The following is a 25,778-nucleotide window of genomic DNA, read 5'->3' on the forward strand; positions in this document are numbered from 1 at the left end:
AACCTCGAGAAACATTTGAATTAGAAGTATATTTTGAAGAAGTCGTCATAGGATGTGCCGAAGGATTAGGTGTGAGAGAAAGAGAGGTGTTAAGGATTTTTCCAAGTTTAGCTGGAGCAACTGGACGGATGGTATGACCATGTACCAAGAGGCATGATACACAAAAACTGTGATTTACTGGGATTTAATCAAATGCCTTTGATAGCATTTTTAAAAAATTATTTCCCTATGTTTGTTATGTCCTCAGAAAACCCAATAGTGGAGCAACAAGGGATGGAGACGTGTAAATAAATACAGTGTCCATAAATCAGATGCGCTAATAAAGCACAAATGCCCTCTCGATTTGACTTAATGAAAATGAAAACCCCATTACTTGCCCTGATCATGAGGCTAAACTCTGATTATTTCCAAGCAGATTTAAGTAGCTTGTTTTTATATCTTTATAGGTGGCTGCATAGGAGGTCCTGAAATATACCTTGAAAAAACATGTCGACAAAGACTTTTGAGTGACAGTAAGCTCAGTGAGCAAATCCATGTAGAGATTTGACTGAAAGAAAAGGTCATGGTCAGGGTGAAGGGAGAAGCACATTTACAAACACAGAGGCAGAAGGTAGCAGGAATGTAAAACTTCTCATAAAATTTCTTACCTCTTGTTCTTCAAGGACCAGCAAGTCCTGTCAAACCAAATTTTGAAAGTTACATCCATGCTTAACAGTGACGATTCTATTTTGACTTTCTGTGAAAGCCAAGCTCCCGTGGATACCGCTTCCCACCCCACCTCCCAGAGGTGCGTAAAAGATTCCAGCTTAGTTGTACGTACTTTTGTCAACTACCTGGTCATCTGGGAGAGTCACATTAGAGCACAACTCTCGGAAAACAAAGTTGAACTATAGCAACCAGAAGAAACCCACAGACACCCAGATTTCCCGATCTATTTAAAGCTAGCTCCTCACAGGTTGCTTCTGGAAAGATTTTGGCCAGGAAAAATGTAAGTATGATATAGCAGCCAGAAGCAGACAAATAACATTTTTAAATAGCACCAGCCATCTTCCTGCTTGGTGGAAAGATGCCTTCTTTATAATGTGGTTGATTTTCTGTTTACTTTTTGGATCTGAGACCTTTCCCCTTCCTCTTCTCCCCAGCACCTGTGGCTCGGGGCTTCCTCGGGCACGGCGATAGAAAGCCGGCGGCAGCAGTGAAAACACTACTATGGCGGAGCACACACACGTGCACATTCACACACCCGGGTGGTGGGAAAGCGCGTGGGCAGCCCCTCGTGAAGCGAAAGAGAGTCAAAACACAGATGTCGGGAAAGTGGAAGGTGTCTTTTGTTTGATGAAAAACAGACAGAGTTATGATATAAAGAGGCAGAAGGTTGCCATATCCTGTTTCTTGTCCTCTGTGACTGCGTGGAAGAGGGAAAGCAGAGAGGCGCACACTCGGGAGGCAGAAAGAAGCATTCCACAGGGGCTCCGTAGGGTTTTGGGCCCATGTCTGGGGGACCCGCCAAGACTCCAAGAAGGGAAGGATTAAAAATACGAGAGCCTGTACAGATGAAGTAAAAAAGGCACATGGATAGAGGCATATTTATAATTCTAAGTCGTTTTAAAATTCAGTATCAAGAATTAGTTTTTAAGCATCGCACAGTTTCATGTTGCGTACAGTTTAACCGAACGCACCTATGTTGGCCTCCGTTCCTTCTGGGGTTGAGTCAGGACACAAATACTATTTTAAACATTACATGAAAACAGAAGATACAGGGATTCACAACACTCTGTATTTGGGGGCAAGCCGAAAAGCGGTAACTTTATTTTATTTTAAAAGCTAACTCTTTTAAAGGTATGCAAGCACAGGCTGCTCACGCTCCCACCTATCTTCCTCGTACCCTCTGAGTTATTTCCTCGAAAAGCAGACTTAAGCACGATGCTCCTCCACTTCAAGACTCCAGAGCTCCCTGCTGTCTCCTGGACGGAATTCCCACCTGCCTCTCCGGCCTCTTCCTGACCACCTGGCCTTGGCCTCCCCGAAGCTTAACTCTGACACATGGCTGGCGCTAGGTGATGGCGCCGTGTGTAAGTTTCAAGGGGGGAATTTCAAAGCTATATCAATTGAAACAAGACAAATTTTGGCTGACATTTTTCTGATGGCCCTTTACCTAGATTAAGACTCTAAATTTTTTCCTCCCAAGGCAGATTGCTTTTCCCTACCAGTAGGGCTTGAGAAAATAGGATGGATTCTAGATACCTTCTATTCCTTATGGTATCCTGCACAGTGTTCTATGGGAGTCTGAACTCAATAAATAGTTTGTGCTTTAGTATTTAAAAAAAAAAAAACAAACCCTCACCCTCCACACAATTCTACATCACTCCGTAAAAAGACTGGTTTTTAAGCTAACAAGGTCTTTCTGAACATATACCGTTTCGGCTCCTGAATCAAGGACCACAGAGTTCTGTGGTTCTCAGATGCAGTTGTGCCTCAGAATCAATCATGAAACTCCTGAAAAATGCATATTCCCCCCCCACCCCTCCGCTTGACAATTCAGAATCTCAACTGTAAGGTTCTTTATGATGATTGTTTTCACCAAAGCCCCACGGGTGGTTCTGATTAGGCTTAGATCCAAGGCTGAGAAATCACCAATGCTCTGTCCATTCCTATCTAACACTGTGATCCGATGTCTACCATTAGGAGACACAGAATTCTGTTACCTTTTGGATCTCGGGATGAAAAATTTCTCTGGGGCCTTTCTCAAATTTGTCCAGGTTCATGGCACTGAAATAGAAAGGACAGAATGAGCCACAGGGTGGTGGAAACTTAACTCGGAGCGAGTCTCCGTGCTTCAGAGAAATGAAATAATATCTCCTAGAAAAATCACAGCTGGATTCCCTGCAGGGCTGGGCAATCAGGAGATCAGTGATCACCCAGGGTGCTCAATGAATGAATACATGAGAGTAACCAAACACCACGCATACTTTACTTATATAACTGGCCCTTGATGACATTCGTGTAATAGGAGAGGAAGGGGCGACCAGGAGCAGGTTTCAGGCAGCCTGACTGGCCTCCAAGATTCTTACTTTTATTTATCAAGAAAGTGGTTCATTGATATTTATACAGCAATTAATGATCAAATGAAACGTAAATAACACTACCTGGCATTTCTTTCTTCCTTTGGCAATTCCTCTGCCACTTAGGACAAAAGGCCCTCCTTAACAAGATGGTCCTTTCACGTTAGAACGTCAACCTCCTTGAGCCCAAGTTCTTCTAGAGGTAAAATAGGGAGTTGAAACACACGCTCCCTGAGGCCCCTTTTATCTAGGAGTCCCGAATTTGTAAGGTAAACATAATAATAGCTAATACTTCCAGAGTACTTAGTATAATGTCAGGAAGCCTGCTCAATGCTTTCCATGGATGACCTCATTTAGTCGCCATGAGGCAGTGCTCTTTTACCCCATTAAACTGTTTATTTAAAAATTTTATTCCCATTTTAAAGGCGAGGACACTGAACTAGAATAACAAAGCTGGGAAGCAGTAGAGCCGAGATTTGAACCCAGACTTACCTGATTCCACAGTATCCATATTTTCATCTCCTTTTATGTTTTCAAGTTCAAGATTGTAACAAATAAAGTAAAATTTTTTCTATTGGCAGCAACTGCAGAACTTTTGATCTTCTGCATCTTTAAAAATATGTTTTCAGGGGCACCCGGGTGGCTGTTGGTTGGGCAACTGCCTTTGGCTCAGGTCATGATCCTGGAGTCTCAGGATCCAGTCCCGCATCCAGCTCCCTGCTCAGCAGGGAGACTGCTTCCCCCTCTGACCTCTCCCCTCTCATGTTCTCGCTCTCAAAGAAATAAATAAAATCTTAAAAAAAAAAAATGTTTTCTGGCTGAAACATGCTCTGCTCCATGAGTGGGGGACTGAGAAGCACAGGTCCTACTCACAAAACTAAATTGAAATCTTAACGAAATGAAATGTCTTCAAATATAAAGAAGAAAGGAACTGGAAAAGAAAAACCACAGAAATCTTAAGCCAGTATAATTCTAAGTATTCCTCTCAAAGCCAGTTAGGATTTACAGCTCCTTGGAAGCAGCAAGATTTTCCTGTGCTCAATAAAGACGCTAACCTCTTCACTGATGCTTTCAGAGCTCCAGTTTCGGACTGCCCAGGAGAAAAATCAGACGGCTGAGAGCAGAAAGGAGAAGGTCTGCAATTTGGAGACCACATCAAGCTTGAAGAGGAGATCTAAAAATTTTTCTTCCAAATCTCTGTGCCCCTTTCCTCAGCCAGACGCGGCCCCTGGCAGATGGAGTCACGACTGTCCCTTGAAGAGCTGTTCCGGCAAGTGTGTATTGCAGCGGGGACACAGAAAACGCCATCCCCTCCCAACACCTACTTGCAGACGAATAGAGTAAGGCACCAGGGCCCTGGGATAAGCATTCCTGCTCCCACGATGTGGGCCTTGGTGGCTAATGGCCCAAGCGCAGGGATGCTAAGGGCCTGGGTTCGAATCCCAGCTCTGTAGTATACCAGCTGTGAGATCTTTGTCAAATCCTTCACTTCTCTGAGGCTCTGATTCCTCTTTGGTGGAGGGAACGTAATAATGGGTCTACTTTGTGGAGCTGGTTTAAGAATTTACTAAGAGAATGACCACAGGGCATTTAGCACGGTGCCCAACAAACAGAAGCTGCTGTCACTATGAAGCCACCTCTAGGCTGGACCGGACGCGGCAACAGGTGCCACGTGAATGGCGGCATTCCCTGGGGAGGGGGTGGGTCTGCCAGCCAGCACGGGAGAGCCAGGAGGGGGACGGAAAGGTGGGGGCAGGAGAGGCAGCTGAGCACAGAGCAGCGAGACTCTCCATTCATTTAACTCTCTTCGCAAAGAATAAGCACATTCTTCTCTAAGACACATTTGCTGACGTATACGTTTCTATTTCAAAGCAGGAAAATGAGAGGAAAAATATTTCTTGATTTTCTTTGAAACCAACGTATCTGCCGGCATGCAAGAAGAAAGGAGCGGGCTCCGTCGGCAGCTGCGAGATGCGAGAGCGGAGCTGGCTGCGTGATCTTCCTCTCTCTGTGCTTCCCCCTCCGCCTCTCCATAGCAGGGTGACAGCACTGCCCGGTCCTGCAGAGCTGCTGGGAAGACGCGGGGTTGGTGGGGGGGGGGGGGATGACTGCATGTCCGAGGCTTAGCAAAATGCCTGGGATGCGGTCAGGGCTCCACAAAGTAGAAAAGTGACATCAGAATGACTGCAGGAGCAAAATACTAATAAGGCTCCTGGTGTTGGGTCCCTCTTCTTGAGTACTCACCTTAAGATGGACTTCACAGAGAGAGTTTTTGTGGGACTGTACGGAAGGCATATTTTCTGGGTACCCTGGAAAGTCAAAACACTGGATCAGTGAGAAGTTTGGCAACTTCCATTTCTGAAAGAGCTTTCACTGGTCATGAATCTATATACGAAGACACACATTCTATGGTGGGAAAATCTTGCTCAGGCTCAACGGCATCTTTCCCTATCCCCCAAACCCAACATTATGGATTTAAGCATTAAATCCCAACATTATGGATTTAAGCATTACTCCTCAATATACAGACTTGTATACTCTGGCCCTTGGGGTCAGAGGCGCGGTGAGCAGATGAGCCATCTGACTGAGAAGAGAAGGGCTTTGGTCTCTGAGCCAAGAGTCAGATCAGCCTCAAAGACAACAAGAAGAAAGCAGTCTTTGCAAGTTCAACAGGACCTACATGTGTTATCTCCAAGTCGAAGGCTTTCTGAACTAGAACTCACTTGAATCTTTCAGAGAAGTTTTCACAACGTGCACTTTTATATTTTTCTGTGTTTACTATATATATTTTTTCTTTTTTTCTTTTTTTTAAGTAGTCTTCATAACTGACCAGGGGCTTGAACTCACAACTCTGAGATCAAGGGCCACATGCTCTACAGACTGAACCAGCCAGGTGCCCCTCTGTGTTTACTATTTAAACTCTGTTTCTTCCTCTCGAAATGAGCACTCACTGTGACTAACTCATGGAAAGCACTCAATGGATATTTGTTGTGGGAAAGGGAAAGAATGAAAGGTCGCCCAAACGGTTCAGGCCCACGCCCAAACACCCAGCGGAGATGAGTGCTACTTTCTTTATAATCTCTAAAAAAAATACAATACAGACTTGTTGTCCACAAAGAATTTACACTGCACATTTAGCAAGAGGGATTACGATGTAGTACACATTTAAAACTTTCTAACTGACTAATAATAAAATTGGCCGCACAAACAGCTAGAGAAAGACGCAGGGCATTTCTTATAGGAAATGGGCAAGGAAGGATATAGGATTTTCCTTGTATTTTCGAGATGCACCTGCCAACTCATCTGTCCAAGCCCCAAACACTCGTGTCGGAGTGGAGTTCTTCAACCTTGTCAAGTCTGTGATCTGTGATCTCTTTTGGCAAATTAAACATTCACACCCATGCCCCTGGAGAACTGGTAACCTCACCCCCACTCCAGGCTGGGGAGCAGCAGTACCAGGGTACCCAGCAAACCATCAGAAGTCCCTCTAGACAGAGACCTTCTCATGGGTTCTCTATTAGCCAATGTAGTTTACAGTGTACAGAGATTTCAGGAGATTTCCAAGACAGAGGAATATTATGATGGGAATAGGCATTTTCAAGTTCCCCATAACCCACCCATTGAAACCCGAGTTATTTCGGTGGCCTTGCTCTTTTTCTTTTTCTTTTTTTCAATTATTTATTTGACAGACAGAGATCACAAGTAGGCAGAGAGGCAGGCAGAGAGAGAGGGGGAAGCAGGCTCCCTGCTGAGCAGAGAGCCCGATGTGGGGCTCAATCCCAGAACCCTGAGATCAAGACCTGAGCTGAAGGCAAAGGCTTAACCCACTGAGCCACCCAGGCACCCCTGGCCTTGCTCATTTTATTGGTCCCTGGCCTACCTTCCACTGTGCTCAGCTGTATGGGATGCCAACCCTTCTAGAAGAAAGTCTGAATCTGACCTTCCCACTCAGCCCCTACCTTGGCTACTTTGTCTTCTCACTAAGCACAACAAACGCGGTTTTAAGAGAAGCCAAGGGCAGCCCGAGAGGGGAACGAATGGATCAGGAGAGGACCCAGCCCCTGCCTGGCTGATGGTGACATCTTTACGAGCTGCCTACATGGATGTGGGACCCCAGGCTCAGGGGACTATGATTTGTACTTTTCTTCACAAGCTGGCAAAGCTCTTCCTCCCCATCTTCTCCCTTTCGTAGCTTTGTAGAGTTGCTCTCCAACAAAAAACAATTTTCAGTTCTGTTTTCCAGTGGGATCAACAGAGGCCTTGTCAGAGTCAAGCACGCGTACGTATCAGGCAACACGAGGTGATCACTACAGGGATATGGAAGTACATGTGGGACATCACCCCCTTAACAGGCGGGTGCGTGTGTCTGCGCACGCGCGGGTGTGTACGCATGTGCACACGTGAGCCGGTGTCTGTAAGGCTCCTGCAGTGATTATCCCTGAGCAGCTGGACTTTGAGCCTCTTCTTTTTTTTTTTTTTTTTTTAAAGATTTTATTTATTTAGTTGACAGACCAAGATCACAAGTAGGCAGAGAGGCAGGCAGAGAGAAAGAGTGGAGGAAGCAGGCTCCCTGCTGAGCAGAGAGCCCAATGCGGGGCTCGATCCCAGGACCCTAGGATCATGACCTGAGCCGAAGGCAGAGGCTTTAACCCACTGAGCCACTCAGGTGTCCCCGAGCCTCTTCTTTTTACTAGCTTCATTGTCTGGGTGGAATTTACAGGAAGAACGGGTTTTTTTTTTTTTTTTTTTTTTAAGTCTTTTCTTTGTGTTTAGAAGAAACACTGCACAGAGAGACAAGACTGTTTAAATCAGGATTCGCACATTTAGCTATATGTCTGTTTTAGAACGAACTGTGAGCTCACGCTGGAGGCACACGGCTTCTTTGCATTTCCTGCAGCCTCCCGCACTAGTTTTGGACCCAAAGGGGCTTCACAATGGACCCCTCCTGCCAAGCTCTGCTTTGATTTTTCAGTCTCTCCCACCCCTTCAGTACCCCCATTTGTAGTTGGTGGCAGGTGCTTGGCCTGCCCTGCTTTGAGATGCTTGAGATGCATGCTCTGAGTCCAAAGCTCTGGAGAAGGCCCAGCACTTCTTTTTTTTTTTTTTTTTTTTAAAGATTTTATTTATTTATTTGACAGAGAGAAATCACAAGTAGATGGAGAGAGAGAGAGAGGGAAGCAGGCTCCCTGCTGAGCAGAGAGCCCGATGCGGGACTCGATCCCAGGACCCTGAGATCATGACCTGAGCCGAAGGCAGCAGCTTAACACACTGAGCCTCCCAGGCGCCCCAGCCCAGCACTTCTTGGTAGAGAAGGGCGGACTCATTAGGCCAGCCCCGCTGCCTTCACGGGGGACTGGCGGTCCAAGTCGCTCCTTATTGACTTCTCCAAGGGCCTGCAAGAGGAGTTCCAGAGCTCCTCATTTGTCTTATCTTCCTTATTCCTTCTTTCTGGAATGTTCCCTGCCTGCCCCCTGCCTTACTTTTTTTTTTCAAGATTTTATTTATTATTTGAAAGAGAGACAGTGAGCGAGAAAGCACAAACGGGGAGGGCAGAGGCAGAGGGAGAAGCCGACTCCCCACTGAGCAGGGAGCCCAACATGGGGCTCCATCCCAGGACCCCACGATTACCACCTAAGCCGAAGGGAGACACTTAACCGACTGAGCCACCCACGTGCCCTCCCCTCAGTCTTTATGTGGCTAGTTCCCTTTCCTCCTGCAGGTCTCTTTAAATGTCACCTCCTCAAAAAACCTTCCCTGGGCTGTCTGATCTGAAGTCAGTCTCCCGTATCATTCTGCCTCTGTTTCCTTCAGAGTGTTTATCACAATTTATCAGGTAACAGAGACAACATCTTCAGATAGTAAATAAGCAAAACTCCCCCCTGTATCTGCCCCAGCCCCGCTCCTCCAGTACCTGGCAGCCTCCCCAGGTGAGAAGGTGGAGTGGCTGTCTCTGCCCGGAGAAGAAGGCAGGACATTGAGAAAATCCATTCCAGAAAGGTGGCAGAAGTATGAAACTGCCCTTTCTTGTTTTGGTGGAAGGAAGGAAGAAAGAAGGGAGGAAAGCTAAGGAGTTAGATGTCGGGGCCCTTGATTCTGCCGTTCAGAGGGCAGGCCTCAAAGAGGGCGAGGGACGCTGCCCATATAGCAAGAAAGGAGACATCTAAGAACATGTGGGCTAGGGGTTCGCTTCCTAGGCATGGCCTTCTGCAGGAATCTTGAACTCCAGGTAGAACCTGTTTGAACCTGATGAGCGGTGGTTAACTCAGGAGCCTCAGGCATAGACAGCAAGATTAGAAATGTGAGCCTAAAGCAAGGTTTCTGCTCCTCCCTACCTGCCTGGGGCCTGGCAGGGGATGCGGGTGAGGACAGAGCTGAGAGGCTAAGTGACTAGTGGATGCCTGGAATTGGGTCACAGAGGTCACGGCATGCGGCGATTTCACAAGTGGCTGGGACCGTGGATTTCAGTGGCCATAATTTTCAGTGACCCAAAAAGGCCAGAGGGAACCATTTACCTCTCGATGGTTGCCAGTTCAGAGACCAGGTCGACAACAGAACCCAGAAAGAACCCAAGGGGCCCCATGTGGACTCAAGGCTCTCTTGTCCTGCCACTATGAGATCCCATAAGCCTTCTCCCGGTGCACCCAAATAGCAACTTCGAGGGGAGCAGGGGAGGGGAAAGAAATCAGGAAGACTGTCCAAAAGGGGCAGGGTCATCCAAAGAGAATATTTCAGCCAGACAGACTGGAATAGCGTAATTAACAAACATTAAATAAATAAGTTAAAACAAAAACAAAAACAGGCGGCGGGGGCGGGGGGTGGCAGGCATGGGTGGCTCAGTCAGTTAAACGTCTGCCTTCAGCTCAGGTCATGATCCCAGGGTCCTGGGATCAAGTCCCATGTTGTCAGGCTCTCTGTTCAGTGGGGAGTCTGCTTCTCCCTCTGCCTCTGTTCATCTCCCCTCCCTGCTCTTTCTCTTTCTTTCTCTCTCTCAAATAAATAAATAAAATCTTTAAAAATCTAATCAGGCCAGAAAACAGTCTTCCTGGTGCAGAAGATAAGAGGCTTCAGACAAGGGCACAATCACTTCTCATTAGGTGAATAACGGGGAAAGCCTGTCATGGGGGAACTTGAGAACAACGGGCACGTAGCCCTGCACCACCAGTGTGTCACCTCTCCTCCAGGACAGCTCCGACGAGGGCAAGACTGACACCCCCCACTTCAGTGACACGGGGAGAGAGCCAAGAACCCAAACCCCACTCCAGGAAATCATTCACGAGTAAAAGCAAACTGGGGTTTACATTAGGTTTTTACCTTAAACCTGCTTAAAAAGAGAAAAATTTCTGCAATATAACATGGACATTTATATAAACAGAGGCAGCAGAGGACACGGGTCAGGCGGGACTTTGGTGTTATTCATTAATTCCTTCAGTAAATCCTTCCTGAGCTATTTCTGTGTGCCACCAGGCACACGCAGAATTAATTATGTGCAGAGCTCACAGCTAGGCGTGCAGTCTAGAGTTCTGCCTGGCCTGCCAATTTCTGGCATGTGGCCTCAGCCACATCATTTAATCTCCCTAACTTGCAATAATACCTCTTGAGATAAGGCATTGGGAAAGCTCAGTATATAATATGTGGCATATAGTAACTGCTCAATAAATGTTAGATTTTACTGTTAGCACGGTCACTAGTTTTAATCATCACAAAAAGTTTCTAACCACAGTCAACTCTGTAATGGTTCCTAGAAATTCTTTCTGGGCTTTCTGAAGTTGCTGTATCTGTTTGCATGCATGCAAATGTGTTTATATATGTGTGTGTGTGTATATAATATATATGTATGTATAAAAATTACAATTTTTTAAAAGTGTCTATGTAAAAAAATTAGTTTTTTTGAGTGAGTGTATATACAAAATTAGTTTCTTTAAGTTCCTGTATTCGTTCTTTCCCAAAAAGATAGACATAGCAATTTTTGAAATACTATGTTGCTGAGAGAAAAATTCGCATACAATGATTAGGTAGTGGCTTTCTTTCTTTCTTTCTTTCTTTCTTTTTTTTTTTTTTTAAAGATTTTATTTATTTATTTGAGAGGGAGAGAGACCGTGCGCAACTGGGGGCTGGGGCAGAGAGACAAGCAGACTCCCCACTGAGCAGGGAGCCCCGAGATCATGACCTGAGCTGAAGTCAAATGCCCAACAAATGAAGCCACCCAGAACTCCTAGGTAATGACTTTCAACAAACACGTCCATAAAGCGAGACCACCACATAAGAGGACTAAGGTTTTCTGAGTGTGATTTATTTTATTGCTTCTTAATTATCCACTGTACTCACTGATTCACAAGTAAAATGTTCTATCCTTCAGGTGTTTAAGCAGTTTAAGATTTGGGGATTTAGGACACCATGTAAATGTGGATTTTCAAATAAGACCTCACTTAATACAGTCCTCAGCACCCTGTGAGCCACAGCCAAGAGTTTTCGCCAGTTTACAAAGAAGAAAATGGAGAGCATCAGCAAATTTTGCAAATTGACACGAATGAATTTGCTACTGATGTCATTTGACACTGGTTTGCTTAATTCCAAACCCTCCGTTCTTTCTAGTGTCCTTAATGCCTATTAATGCCTCTCAGAGAAGCGAAGGGAAAAAAAAAAGCCCAAGGGAAGAAAATAATAAGAAAAGATATCAACTCGAAGAATTACTGAAGAAATCAGAAAAGAGAAGGGAAAGTCGTGATAGTGACATAAGAGAATTTTCCTGAGCGACTTAGAGGCCTGAATTCCTGAGTTGGAGGGACTTGCCTTTATTCAGGTCACTGTCCCCAGAAGCCATCACGGATGGGGGTACTTGTCTTGTTAAGACTCAAGTCATTTTCCTACCTCAGGAAATTGATGAAGGGGGCTAAGCCTCAAAGAAATTCTAGAAGCACAGCAGATTCAGGGCTGGACTGAAACGACCCAGGAAAACAGGAGCAGGCTGTAGGATGTATCCCAGTAACAACATTATATTCCTCCAGTACATTTTGTTTCTTTAGTTGAAGGTGAGCTGGCTGGTCAGTCTCAGTGTTAGTAACAGCCAAGATTAAGGTTAATACTCTGTACAATACACTTCTGTAGTCCACCCGCGAGATGGAGGGAATGGACATGTCCAGGTAGTGGCTCGTATGGGGCAAGTTGTGGTTACACTCAGAGCTTGAAGACCCTACCTCTGAATCATATAATCCTGACTATCCAAACTCAAAGAACCTCATAGAAAAAGACTCCCCTGAACCACTGTGACAAAGACACTAATCAAACTCGGCATGGTGGTGATGCTCAGGTATAAGCCAGGTACTTACTGTTTTCCTCCAAAGAATTGCTCGGTATTGAGGGACACGCTGATTGTTTTGGTCAGAGAGGGTCACGGACAGGAAGAAGGGGCTCTTCTCGGCATCATTTCCAATATAATTCTGATGGACTGGAAAAGAGACAGGTTTAGAACAGTGAAGACCCACTGGTTCTTCCAGGCCCTGATGGGAGTAGACAATTTTTCCTCCCCACATAAGCATGGAACAAGAATCCCAAACCCAGCTCCGGAAAGAACCTGATCACATTGACCTTCTCCTTGACAGTGACTTGTTTAGAAATGGACACGTGACCAATTCTGGCCAACAAGACAGGAGGAGAAATGGGTCAGGCAGTTTCTGGAAAGGCTTCCTTATTCTTGAAGATGGCCTGCTCCTTCCTCTGGACATGGGCGGTGTCTAGAAGTGATGCCTGGAAGTGCTGCAACCACCTTGTGACCCTGAGGAGGTCCAGCCTTGATGACAGCACCAAGCTCCTGAGTTCACCAATTCCAGAGCCTACCTTACCTCTGAGTTTCTCAGCATCTGAACTGATGGCACCAGTTTTGTCTAAAGTCACCGCTGCTCTGGGCACTATGCTTTCAATTATTTGGGAGGATGACAACTTTCCCACTGATTTCTTTCTTTATAAAGAAATATGCCCTGTCCAGTAAGTGAACTTCTTAGAATAAAACAGTATCAGATTTTTAAAAAGACATCGTTTGGGTCTGATCACTCTCATGATACAGTCTGCGCCTCACATCTTCTAGAAACACAGGCATTAGCCTGATAAGCAATTTATCTACCTCCTCTCAAATCCTAAAACAGTGATCATTTCTTCCCTTCCCAGTCTCTCCTATTAGCCACACTCCCATTTTCCGCCTTCCCACATATGCTCACCCGAGCCCTTCACTTTAAATGTACACCGCTGTTAATGACCACGCTGTCGCTTTGGGCCAGGCATGGGGTTTGGCTCTTTCTCCAGCATATCTCACTGCAACTCCTCTTCAAGCCTACTCGGTATGTAATAGTAACACCTCCATTTTACAGATAAGGAAATTAAGTCTCAGAGAAGTGGAGAGTGACCAGCGTAAGATTCTGTGGTTAAGCATGGCAGAACAGGATTCAGACCCATTTTAGAGTCTCCATGAAGGTTGGGAGAATGACTGCCTTTGCCAGTGTTATTGCCTGGCACATGGTAAGTGATAAACGCCCGTTACCAGAGCCCACGGGACAACGCCTCTCTAGTTCTATGGTGGTCCCGAAGCTCAGGGGTCCTTTTTATTTTCCCCCTCATTGTCTTGAACTAAGCGTTCAAAACTCACTTATAGACACAGCACTTGCCTTGTTAGGTCTAAAGATGTTTTTCACCCTGCAAATTCTTCTTAGGTCTCCAAAAACTATTTAGATGATCAGAGCTCCCTTTACTCCCAAGGGACAAAAATAACTGACCAAAAAACCCATATCTGTCTCTATCTCTATATCTACATGTAGCTTCTCTATATAACTATATATCTATAGTTTCATATATGAATATATACGAAAAATCCTAGGACTGACACTGAATTGAATCTTTCCATTGACAAAGCTATTAACCTGATATTAATGTCCCTAAACCGGTTAGTTTCACACTTCTAGGGGCACCAGAAAGAAATTACACCAACATTTAATTTGCATTTTGAATATCCTTTCCTCCCAGCCACCGTAATGGCATAGTTACCTTGTCCTAAAAAATACTTGAAATACCATCTGGTGTGGTATTCTGGGTTCTCTAAGTGCACGTCTGTTCTTCGCCACGTCCCGGGCAGAGCGGTTGCATTCTGTAATCGAACAAAGTCGTTCCATTAAGAGGCTTATTCAGAAAGTAAACAAGAAGCGGGCAGTGAACCTGGGGACTAAGAACCAGAGAAGTCATTGTCAAAAGCGTACGAACAGGGCTGGAAGCACATGTTCCCGCGGCCACATCACAGCAGCATTTGGAAGGTCCTCTGGGTAGAGCAGAAAGAACGGAGGGAACTAGGAGACTCTGCTATTTCCAGCTTGAGTGTAAACTTGAACTTTCCTTTCTGGCCCAAAGCTTCCAAATATTTGGGAGTTGGTGCCCCCTAGAGGCACGCCCTTCCGTTTGGTACCCCTGTGACAGGCCCATTTCACCTGGAATAAAATCTCTGCGGCCTCTTGAGTTCATATTTTTGTTGTAGAATTGTAAAAATGTGTCATGAGGTCACACAGTTAATGGGGGAAATTATGGGTAAACATAATGAATGATGTTAATCTTCTCTCCAAAGATAGTCACCATAAATGATTTGGTATGGCTTCCTCTCCTTCTTTTCTTACATGGACAGACATTCTCATTTTTCTTACCAAAATGCAATCATACTGAACCTCCATTGGCTTCTGCTTTGCGCCATGTGTATACAGCAGACGACTGGAATGTACTTTTCTGATTCCAATATGCTTCTGGTGATTTCCTAGACATTTGTGGTCACTTTATCATGTCGAAGGGGGTTTCCTTCCATTCCAAGCTTACAGAGAGGCCATTCTCAGGAATCAATACCAAATTGCACTGAAAGGTTTTTTTGGCAACTCTTAAGAAAATAGGTTAAATGGCGGAAAAATCAGACTAATGTAATGAATTATACTACTGGCTCTTCCGATGCTGAATGTTTCTGAAATGTCTGGAATATATCCAACTAAGTCATGGTGTATGGTGTTCTTTTGATACACTGCTGGAGTTTTTAAAAATATGAATTATGTAACATATTTGTTAGTGAGATGGAGCTTGTAGGTCTCTTTTCTGTACAAAGTGCTGTTATGCTTCCAGAATTATATAACTTAAAAAGTGAATTAGGATGCTTTCTGTCTTTTACATGCTCCGGAAATACTGACACTCATTGAGAGAGCTTTAAGGGTACTTTATACACATTAGCTCCATAGCATCTCCACCAACTTTGTGACACAGATTTTATTTTATCCCCTACTTTCAGATGAAGAAAGTGTGGCTCGGACACTTCAGCGACGCTGCCTAAGGTTGCTGAGCTCCTAAGCAGTGGAGCTCGAACTGAGTCAGGGCCAATCCTGGAGGGTTGTTTTTTTTCCTTTTTTAAAAATTTAATTTAAATAAAAATAAAATTTAAAAAAACTCCACAAGGAGTAAAAAAGGTAGGTAACGTTTCTTAGTATTGTGCTTTTTTTTTTGAGTTTTAAAAAAATCAGCTACTGAGTCTATGTACATATATATATATTTTTTTTTTAATTTGGAAATAATTTTGAACTTACATAAAAGTTGTGGGAATGGGACTGCACAGAGCATCTGTATACACTTTAACAGATTTATCTACTGCGAACATTTTACCCCATTTATTCCTTTGCTCACACACACACACACACACACACATAATTTTTTCTGAACCGTTTAAGACTACGATGCACAAATAACAACACTTTATCCCTAAGTGCCTCAGTGTGTATTTCCCAAGAATAGATCTTCTTACATAACCACAATATAGCTTTACCAACTTTTACGAATTTAACATGGATATGGTACCTCTAATCTACCATCTGCATTCCAATCTTGTGAATTGACTTTAAAATGTCATTTAAAGTATTTTCCCTCTCGGGTGCAGGATGATGGGGTTGTCGGGTCTCTAAATTCCCTGCTTCTGCAAATTTCCACAGACTCTGCCTTTTACAACACTGACGCTTTTAAAGAATATGGCACGCTCCTCCCCTCTTCTTTTTTAAAACCGAGCATGACTTCTTCTAGGTTTGTCTGATGTTGCCCCACAATGAGGGGCAGGGCACGCGTGCCCGGTCAGAAGGCTACACAAGGGGGGGGCTTGTCCTTCTCAGCTTACTGTACTTCAAGACCTCTATCTGCTCCTCACTGGGGATGTTAATGTTGATCCCCTGTTCAAGATGTTGCCTCTCGGTTTTGACCTTTTCGTGTGACTCAAGAAGAGCACATAACAATTGAATTTTGCTTCTGGTAGAATTTCTGGATGATTCATTGTCAACAGTGTTCACTTTATAATCATAAACCACTGGCAACGTCCATCCACAGTCCCCTATGCCATGGGGCCACGTGCAGCTGTGGCATGACCTCGGGGCCCACCAGCCAGGCTCAGGCATCAGCTGACCAGACACAGGGGGTGTCTGGCTCAGGCACCTGGCCTTCACCAGCCAGATGGCACTGCAGTTGGTGCCATTGTCCCAAGGCCTGAGACCCTAGACACCATCAGCAGAGCCTTGAGGAGACTCTGAAGGAACCAGGAACTTGGGCCTCTGGAGCTTCCCAGACTTGATGGCACAGCACCAGGTCTTGGCTCTGGGCTTCTAGATTTGTTAAAATATTACCCTGGGACCATTCCGGATTCCTAAGGAGCTCTGTGGGCGTGGCCCAAGAATCTGTAGTTTCACAAGCATCCCAGGTAACTAGGAAGACTAAACTTTGAGAAGCAATGCTCTATGCCAGCCGTTCTGTTTTTTTTTTTTTTTCTTAAAGATTTTTTTTTTGGGGCGCCTGGGTGGCTCAGTGGGTTAAAGCCTCTGCCTTTGGCTCAGGTGATGATCCCAGGGTCCGCTCAGGCTCTCTGCTCCATGGGGAGCCTGCTTCCCCCTCTCCCTCTGCCTGCCTCTCTGCCTACTTGTGATCTCTGTCTGTCAAATAGATAGATAAAATCTTTTTATTTTTTCTTTATTGGTGGTGGTAGTGGTGGTGGTGGGTTGGGTGGTGGGGTGGTGGTTGTTGGTGGTGGTGGTAAATAAAATCTTTAAAAAAAAAAGATTTTATTTATTTGACAGAGAGAGACACACAGCAAGACAGAGTACACAAGCAGGGGGAGTGGGAGAGGGAGAAGCAGGCTTGCCGCTCAGCAGGGAGCCCGATGTGGGGCTCAATCCCAGGACCCTGTGATCAGGACCAGAGCCAAAGGCAGACGATTAATGACTGAGCCACCCAGGCACCTCTATGCCAGAGGTTCTAAAAGAAGGCAGGGAGGGCATGTATGTGGGTAAAGAAAAAAAAAAACAAAACTTGATTTCCCTAACTTCTAACAAAAATGTAGTGTTTCTTGGGTCACCTGTTGTCTCAGTCAGTAGAGCATGAGACTCCTGATCTCATGGTTGTAAGTTTGAGCCCTATGCTGGTTGCAGAGATGACTTAAAAATAAAATCTCAGGGGGCACCTGGGTGGCTCAGTGGGTTACAGCCTCTGCCTTCAGCTTGGGTCATGATCTCAGAATCCTGGGATCGAGCCCCGCATCGGGTTCTCTGCTCAGTGGGGAGCCTGCTTCCTTCTCTCTCTCTGCCTGCCTCTCTGCCTACTTGGATCTCTGTCTGTCAAATAAATAAAATCTTAAAAAAAAAAATTCTCAGGGCGTCTGGGTGACTCAGGCGTTAAGCTCAGTCTGTCTTCGGCTCAGGTCATGATCCCAGGTTCCTGGGATCGAGCCCTGCACTGGGCTTCCTGTTCGTGGGGAGCGTGCTTCTCCCTCTCCCACTCCCCCTGCTTGTGTTCCCTCTCTCACTGTGTCTCTGTCAAATAAATAAAAAAAATCTTAAAAAAAAATAAAATCTTTTAAAAAATGTTTCTTTCAACCACAAATGTCAGTCAAAACAACAACAGCAACAAAACAGAACTACAGTAGAACAAACAGCCCTGATAACCATGTCACACGCACGTACACATGTGCACACGTGTGCGCACACACACGCATGTGCACATGCACAAATCAGAGATATTTTCAGAACTCACAACAGTGGCTGCAGATATCTTAAACACTGTTTACAATCTTCCTGGTTCAAAACTGTAATAGTTGTAAGTCTTGCTGCTGGATTTGTTATTTAATGTACTGATAAAAAAGGGTATATATTACTGTATCATAAATCAGGTTTTTAAAAAATCCATCTGGGGCACCTGGGTGGCTCAATGGGTTAAGCCTCTGATAACTATTTCTTTTCTGTTTTTTAGACAGAGTATGCAGGGGTCAGGGAGGGAGGGAGACAATCTTAAACTGGCTCTCAGCCAAGCGTGAGCCTGATGCAGGACTCGATCTCATGACCCTGAGATCATGACCTGAGCTGAAATCAAGAGTCGGATGCTTTAACTAGCTGAGCCACCCCTCCGATATATTTCAATTTACTGTTTTCCTTTGTAATCCCGTGTATTCTGTTTTACGCATTCAAAAACATTCTGAGAAGGGGTCTACAGGCTTCAGAGATTGCCAAGGGGGTCAAAGGATGTAAAAACTGGCCCCCACACTCTAGATTTTCTGAAGCACCGGATCTGCTTTCTCCCCTCCCAGAGGTCTGGACACTAGCAACCGCAGGACGGAGTAACATGGGAGGAGCGTCTCAGAGTCACAGACGGGACTCTGGCCGGTGGCATGCCCCAAATCTCTATCAAGTACAAAGTGTCAATTATGAGGTGTTTGTGTTTTTTTAAATGATCAAAAACCTAACTACTTAATTTTTGTCTTCACTGAATCCTTAATTAAAATGGGGGGGGGGACCCCAACACCAAAAAAGTTGTTAGTCTCGCAGAGTGAGACACTTCATGTCCCTTGTTAAAATCACATACGATGAGGTGTAAAGACACAAACATACGCAGGAGCTGACAAGGAAAGGAGACTAAAGCAAAGAAACAACAAAAGTACCCTCTGCCCAAGACCACACAGGCCCAGAGCGACTCCAAAGATGATCTCTGGTTTCTGATGGTAAGTACCAGAAGCAGACAGAAAAGGCCCCAAATCTTGAGTGAATAGTAAATGATTTTTAAAATATGTAGACACCCGTGGAACCACTCCCTGGATCAAGATAGAAAATATCTTCAATGCCCTGAAGGTACCCAGTCATAACTGTGAAAAGTAACCATTGCCCTGACTTCTATCACCACAATTCATTTTACTTGCTCTTGAACTTTGAAGAAATGAAATCATAGCGTGTGTATTTGTGGAGTCTGGTCTGCCCTTTGGCACCAGGTCTGTGACGTTCATCCATGTTGGGGATGTAACAAGCTCACTCTCTCCCACTGCCATGTGGCTACTCCCTAGTGTATGTATGCATCCTCTGGCTGCTGGACATATGGGCTGTCTCCAGTTTGGGGTCGTTAAGAATAAAGTCATGTGAACAGTTTTGTATCTGTCTTTTGGTGGCCATAAGCACTCATTGCTACTGCCTGGGACCAGAGGAGGCAGACTTCAGTTCTAGTAGATTCTGCTAAACTTCCAAAGAGGATGCACCAGCTTACACTATTAGCAAGATGTACAGAGTTCTAGTGGTTTCCTGTCCTCTGACCAGCTCTTAGTGTTTCAGGCATTTTCCTTTTAGTGGTTCTGGAGTGGGCATAGTAGTGCCTAACTGTGGCATTAATTTTTGAATAAACCTTAAGTCTTTTTTTTTTTTTTAAGATTTTATTTATTTATTTGACAGAGAGGGAGAATACAAGCAGGGGGAGCAGAAGAGGGAGAGGGAGAAACAGGCTCCCCACTGAGCAGGGAGCCCGATGCAGGCCTCGATCCTAAGACCCTGGGATCATGACCTGAGCCGAAGGCAGTCGCTCAACCGACTGAGCCACCCAGGCGCCCCAACCTTAAGTCTTTTTTTTTTTTTTTTTAAGATTTTTAATTTATTTATTTGGCAGACAGAGATCACAAGTAGGCAGAGAGGCAGGCAGAGAGAGAGGAAGGGAAGCAGGCTCCCCACTGAGCAGAGAGCCCGATGCGGGCCTCCATCCCAAGACCCTGGGATCGTGACCTGAGCCGAAGGCAGAGGCTTTAACCCACTGAGCCACCCAGGCGCTCCCAACCTTAAGTCTCTTAAGTAAGATTTATTTTACAGAGTTTCAGGGATATAAAAACTTTGTCTAGAACATTTAAGGTGACAATAACACCAGGAACACTTTATTTGACATCAACAAGCAAGTTTGGAGGAAATACCCTGATGGACACATCTGCCAAACAACTAAACATTAAGGCTGCAAATGCTCATAGGTGTTTTATGCCCTTTTAGATAATCATTTGCTAAAAGATATTATCAAGAGTAATAAACTCAAATTTTTCCATGCTGCAGATATGCCTGAACATGCCACAGTGTTAAATGAGGCCTGAGACCAAGAAATCCTGAATCATTCCGATATCAAATTCCAAAGCCCACAAAAGCTCCTTGTTGCCTTCATTGTCTTTTTTTTTTTTTCTTTTTTAAGATTTTATTTATTTGAGGGGTGCCTGAGTGGCTCAGTTGGTTAAACATCTGCCTTCAGGTCAGGTCAGGATCCCAGAGTCCTGGGATTGAGTCCCACATGGGGCTCCTTGCTCAGCAGGGAGCCTGCTTCTCCCACTGCCTGCTGCTCCCCCTGCTTGTGTACTTTCTTTCTCTCCGACAAATAAATGAATAAAATGTTATTTAAAAAAAAGATTTATTTGAGAGGGAGAGTGAGCGTGGGGAGGAGCAGAGGGAGAAACAGACTTCCTGCTAAGCATGAAGCCTGAGATCATGACCTGAGCCCAAGCCAAGAGTGGGACGCTTAACCGACTGAGCCACTGTCTTTTTATTTTATTTTATCTTATTTTATTTTATTTTATCCTATCTTATCTGATCTTATTTTATCTTGTTACTCCATTTATACTCGTGGGATGTGAAGGGGAGGACTGAACGAATCTGGCCAGGATATTTTTAGGAGAATGTAATCAAAATCTACATATAACACCCTCATTTTATCTGAATGTTTGCTAGTGTTGGACTTGAAGCAGGGAATCTGCACCATGAACTTGAACTGCAGATGAGATCCCTTGTTTTATATAACACCTGGGAGTTCTGAGAGTCTGTTCCAGAGTGAGCCCAATTAATGAGAGAATGCATTTTAACAGACTTTACTTCAGTTTCTAGGTTTAAATTGCTGAGAGAATGCTGGTAATAAAGAAGATGGATTTAAAAAAAACGCACTAAAGACTTCTGAATTGCAAATGCAAATAAATATAAGCTGGTTGAAAAAGTGAAACCACACACAAAGTAAAATCTGTCTCTTTCGGTCCTCCATGCCCCTGTCCACATCCTTTGCCTTTGATAACCATTCTACCAGGTTGGTGTGGTTTGTCTCAGACCTTTGTATGCATTTACAAAGGTGTGTTTGCTGTCTACATTTGTGCATACAACATTAAGTTCACATCCATGTCCACATATACAGATAAATTTGTAACAAACACATATGTGTATACACATAGAATTTATTTTCATAAATGGGAGGCTAGTGGAGCTATTACACTGAAACCCGATTTTTTCCACTAAAGAAAATATCTTAGGGGGTGCCTGGCTGGCTCAGTCAGAAGAGCACACAACTCTTGATCTCAGGGTCATGAGTTCGAACCCCATGGTGGATGTAGAGATTAAATAAATACAATTTTTAAAAACAGAAATTATCTTGGAAATATTTCTAGGTCAGTACATTTAGATTTACCTTGTTCTTTTTAGTGACGATGCAGGTTTTTAGAAAAATTAAATACTACAGTTGTGTAGAGATATGTAACATCTGTAAATGGCATAGAAGGACCTGCTGTGGCAAGTCAAGGTTCTCTGACGTCTTTCCTGACTTGCCATTTCCATTCTCTAGAAGCAATTACTGCTTAATTCTTATCTATTCTTTTGGAAACTTTCTTGCATACTGACAAACTTATTTACCTTTTTGTCTGTTAAGGAAATGCATGATATATCCTAATCATTCTGGAACTTGCTTTTCGGTCTAACTGGACCCTAAACATTTCTCTGTGGTATTACATATACTATTGCCTCATTCTTTCTAATAGCTACTAAGCATTTTATTGTATAAATGTATCATAATTTATGTAATTACTCCTTTACTGATAGAAATCAAAGTTGCTTCCAGGTGGGTTTTTTTTTTTCCCTATTTAAAATAACGTTACAATACACATTCTAGCAATAGAACTACTGGCCAAATGGTGTGTGCATTTTTAATTATTGCTAATTGCCCTTCCAAAAGATTGTCTCGTTTGCATATCCCCCAACAGTGTATAAGAGAATCCTCCCACACCAAGGAAGATTGATTTATAAAAAGCTGAAAGATTGTCCCTCTGCTCCACAATATACTAATTGGTACATACAAGTGAGCTGTAAGGGAGGTCTCCAGTGATCCACCCGGGGGTCACACTCATTTTAATTAATAATCTGAGTGAGCACACAGATGGCAGGAGAAGCACAGTGGAAGGTAATGTAAAGCTTCTCAGTGGGTTAGCTAATAGGACAGGTGACAGAATCAAGATGTCAAAAAAAAAAAAAACCTCTTGACAATTAGCAATCAGGGACACACTGATGAGATTAAATTTAGTATGGACAACAGAAAATCCTCCATTTGGGGATGAATTCTAAGTGCGTAAGTACAGGAAGGAGAAGGCCAGGTGCTACAAAGCAGGAATCCGCACCCATTTCACCTGTCTGGAGACTAAGGCTCCAAGAAGTTGAGTCATAATCTGGTAAGTGATAGAGTGAAGCCCGAACCCACGTTTGCTTGACTCCAAAATTGTCTCCACTACATCGTGAAGAAGACTGGGGCAAGGGGCAGCTTTATTGAAGGTCTGTAATGAATCACTGGCTTTGTAAAAAGAGAGTGTGCCTGGCAAGGAAAGGGACGAGCCTACTCCCCCTTGTCCCTGTGTGGGATGTACCTGGAGCCCCGAATTTAGTTCTGACCACTTCAGCTTAACATCAACAACCTCCCACGTGGCCCAGGAGCACAGTGAGGACGATGATGAGTGGAGCAGAGTCCACATCTTAGGAGGAAAGCAGCACATGTCCTGGAACGCTGGAGGCCCACCATGGCGAGGAGGGCGAAGACTTACAGAAAATGTAAGTAGCAACTCTGAGTGGAAAATAGAAACAGATGAATTCTGCCCAACAAAAAGAACCCTGGGGATGTCCTGAGTGATGAAGGTGACAGGAGTGCCTTCTGTTCTAACGAGGGGCCCTTGCTGGGTCTCTAAAGAGCTTCAGGAAGGAGCCGCTTGCTAGGAAGCCCAAGCCTTGATCAGAAGCTTGTACCTTTCAACCCCACGGTGAACCCTGTGGGAGAGGAGGGACTGCAGACTGATTCAATCCTTAATGGCCAATGATTTGCTCCACTGGTGAACACAAGAAGGTGCCGGGTGGGTGGTCCTCCCAGCGGGGGCGTGGGAGCTCCATGCCTGCCCTCGCCCCCCAAAACCTTGCTCTGGGCATCTCTCCTGTCTGGCTGATCCTGAGTTGTATCCTTTGTAGTAAACGGGAGAGCAAGTGAAGGGCTTTCCTAAATTCTATGAGTCATTTTAGCCAATTATTAAACCTGGGGTGGGGGGTTGCTGTGGGAACGCCTGACTTTACAACCAAGTGGGACAGAAGTGTGGGTGACCTGGCAACCTGATACTTGCAACTGGTGTCTGAAATAAGGGCCGTCTTACGGGGCTAACTCGGGCAGTTATGTCCTAACTGAATCATAGGACACTTGGCCACTGTCTAGAGGAAAGCGAGCTATCAAGGAGGGAGCCCCTTCCCCATTCCTGCAGAAACATTCGAGCAGGGACCTATGAGCTGACTGGAGCGAAGCTGGTGTAGGGGCGCTTGCCTTGGGTGGGGGACTGGCCTAGATGACCTCTGAGGCAGTGAGAAGCGGACGGACGGGCGCTCGTCTGCAGGCTTCTTCCCGCTCAGTGATGACATGGACAACAACGGAGAAGCATTGAGGACGCTTTACAAGCATTTTGACATGACCGTGTGACCGAAGTCATGCTCAGGGGGTTCATTTCTTTAAACAGAGTCCAGACCTATCGGGGTGTTTCTCAGTTTGGGGGGGCATTCCGTGAAGGGGATGCTGTGGGCTGGGGACACACAGTAGGACCACACTGAGTTCTGCAACAGATCAGAAATTAAAAAGTGGGTCCTTTACCCCTGGTGGTCTGAGAAGCACAGCTGAGAGGCCTCGGGCTCACTGTGTCATCCCTGGGGAGGCCCTGTTTGACCATCTCAGCGAAGTGGGGCTCTCCCTCTCGCTTGGTGCCACACCCCAATCTGGTTTCCCCATAGTACTTGCCAACACTTCCTTTCTGCCTAGGGTATTGTGCACCTGTTCATTGACTCCTCCGCCCGCCGGTCTGCGAGGGCACCAGGCGGGAAGCTCAGCAATCCTACCCACCCCCTACATCACCAGTGCACAGACTACTTGGCACCAAGGAAGGATCCGACGAATGAGAGCTGAATGAATGACATGACGCATTATGGGAAAAGACACTCCTGAGACAACTTTTGTGTTTGGTAATGGTGGGCTAGATTATTCAACTAACCTTCCTGTGGCAAAAACTCAAACTGCTCAAAAAATATTCAAATCATCTCCTTAAAAGCCCTTGCTGTGCTCACGAGATAGTCCAAAAATGGCAGCCCAAACAGAGCCAAGTGGGAACCCAGAGGGGTAGGGGGGACCATGGCCACCTTTTTCAGCTTGAGGATATCTGTCAGTCTGGGTGAAACTAAACTTGAGTTTTGGTGGCTTCCTGGGGCCAGAGGGCAAAACAACAAAGCCCCAGACCCGCTGAAGCAGGTCAGTGTAATAGGAGACACCCCCCACCCCATTATGCTGTAGCTCCAAAGGGGCCCCACGTTCAAGGAAACACATTCAAGGAAAAGGGAACCCGAAGAGACCCCCTGGACCTCAGAGGCTACAGGGAAGGTTGTCAGTGCCCAGGAGAGCTGAGCGGGGAGTGTCTCTGAGGTGGTGTGCCCGCAAACCAGCCTTCACATAAACCCGCAACTCTGTTCTGCAGCACCAGGGAGGTTTGGAAAGTCTCACGCTGGGAATTTAGTTTACTGTGTCTGGCAAGAGAATGTGCAAGCCCCTCTGATTCTGACATCAATTCCAATATGTGTTTTCTCCCCACATCAACAAGCACTTCTCTGACAGCAGCTGGGGGTTCTGAAATTCAAATCCGTTCTGACACCATCTACCTGAAGACAGCCTCGGTCCCGCAGGTGAAGGGCTCATCCCACCTGTGCTTCTGACCAACCAGCTATAGATCGGAGGATCCAATGACCCTCTCCTTGGGTTCAATTAATTCGCTAGAGTATCTTACAGGACTCAAGAGGAACATTTTACTAACTAGATTACTGGATTAACTACTAACTAGATTCATTATAAAAGGATATAACTCTGTTAAGGAGGCACAGGGCAAAGCATGGGGAAGGGTGTGGAGCTCCCCAAATCTCCCCGTGTTCCCCAAACCAGAAGCTCTCTGATCCCCCATCCTGTGGGTTTTTATGGAGGCTTTGATTGATTAAATCATCAATGAAATTGTGTTTTATTAACTCATTGGCCACTGACAACTGAACTCAATCTTCGGCCCTTCTCTTCTCCCCAGGGTTGGAGGTCAGG

At 45.1% G+C, this 25,778-nt stretch overlaps 1 protein-coding gene across 6 annotated transcripts in view; it reads right to left on the reverse strand.

Annotated features, from left to right (window-relative positions):
- Positions 1-25,778, reverse strand: part of GARNL3 (GTPase activating Rap/RanGAP domain like 3) — a 144,600-nt gene that overhangs the window by 53,452 nt on the left and 65,370 nt on the right. For all 6 annotated transcript variants that reach the window (XM_059141362.1, XM_059141361.1, XM_059141363.1 and 3 more), the window contains 5 exons: positions 14,094-14,193; positions 12,389-12,507; positions 5,307-5,371; positions 2,706-2,769; positions 648-674 (listed from right to left, as the gene is read on the reverse strand). In XM_059141362.1, the coding sequence (XP_058997345.1) occupies positions 648-674; positions 2,706-2,769; positions 5,307-5,371; positions 12,389-12,507; positions 14,094-14,193 (375 nt within the window). The remainder of the gene's footprint in view (positions 1-647; positions 675-2,705; positions 2,770-5,306; positions 5,372-12,388; positions 12,508-14,093; positions 14,194-25,778) is intronic.

This window comes from Mustela lutreola, chromosome 12, assembly GCF_030435805.1.
Source record: "Mustela lutreola isolate mMusLut2 chromosome 12, mMusLut2.pri, whole genome shotgun sequence".
In the NCBI taxonomy this organism is placed as follows: Eukaryota; Metazoa; Chordata; class Mammalia; order Carnivora; family Mustelidae; genus Mustela; species Mustela lutreola.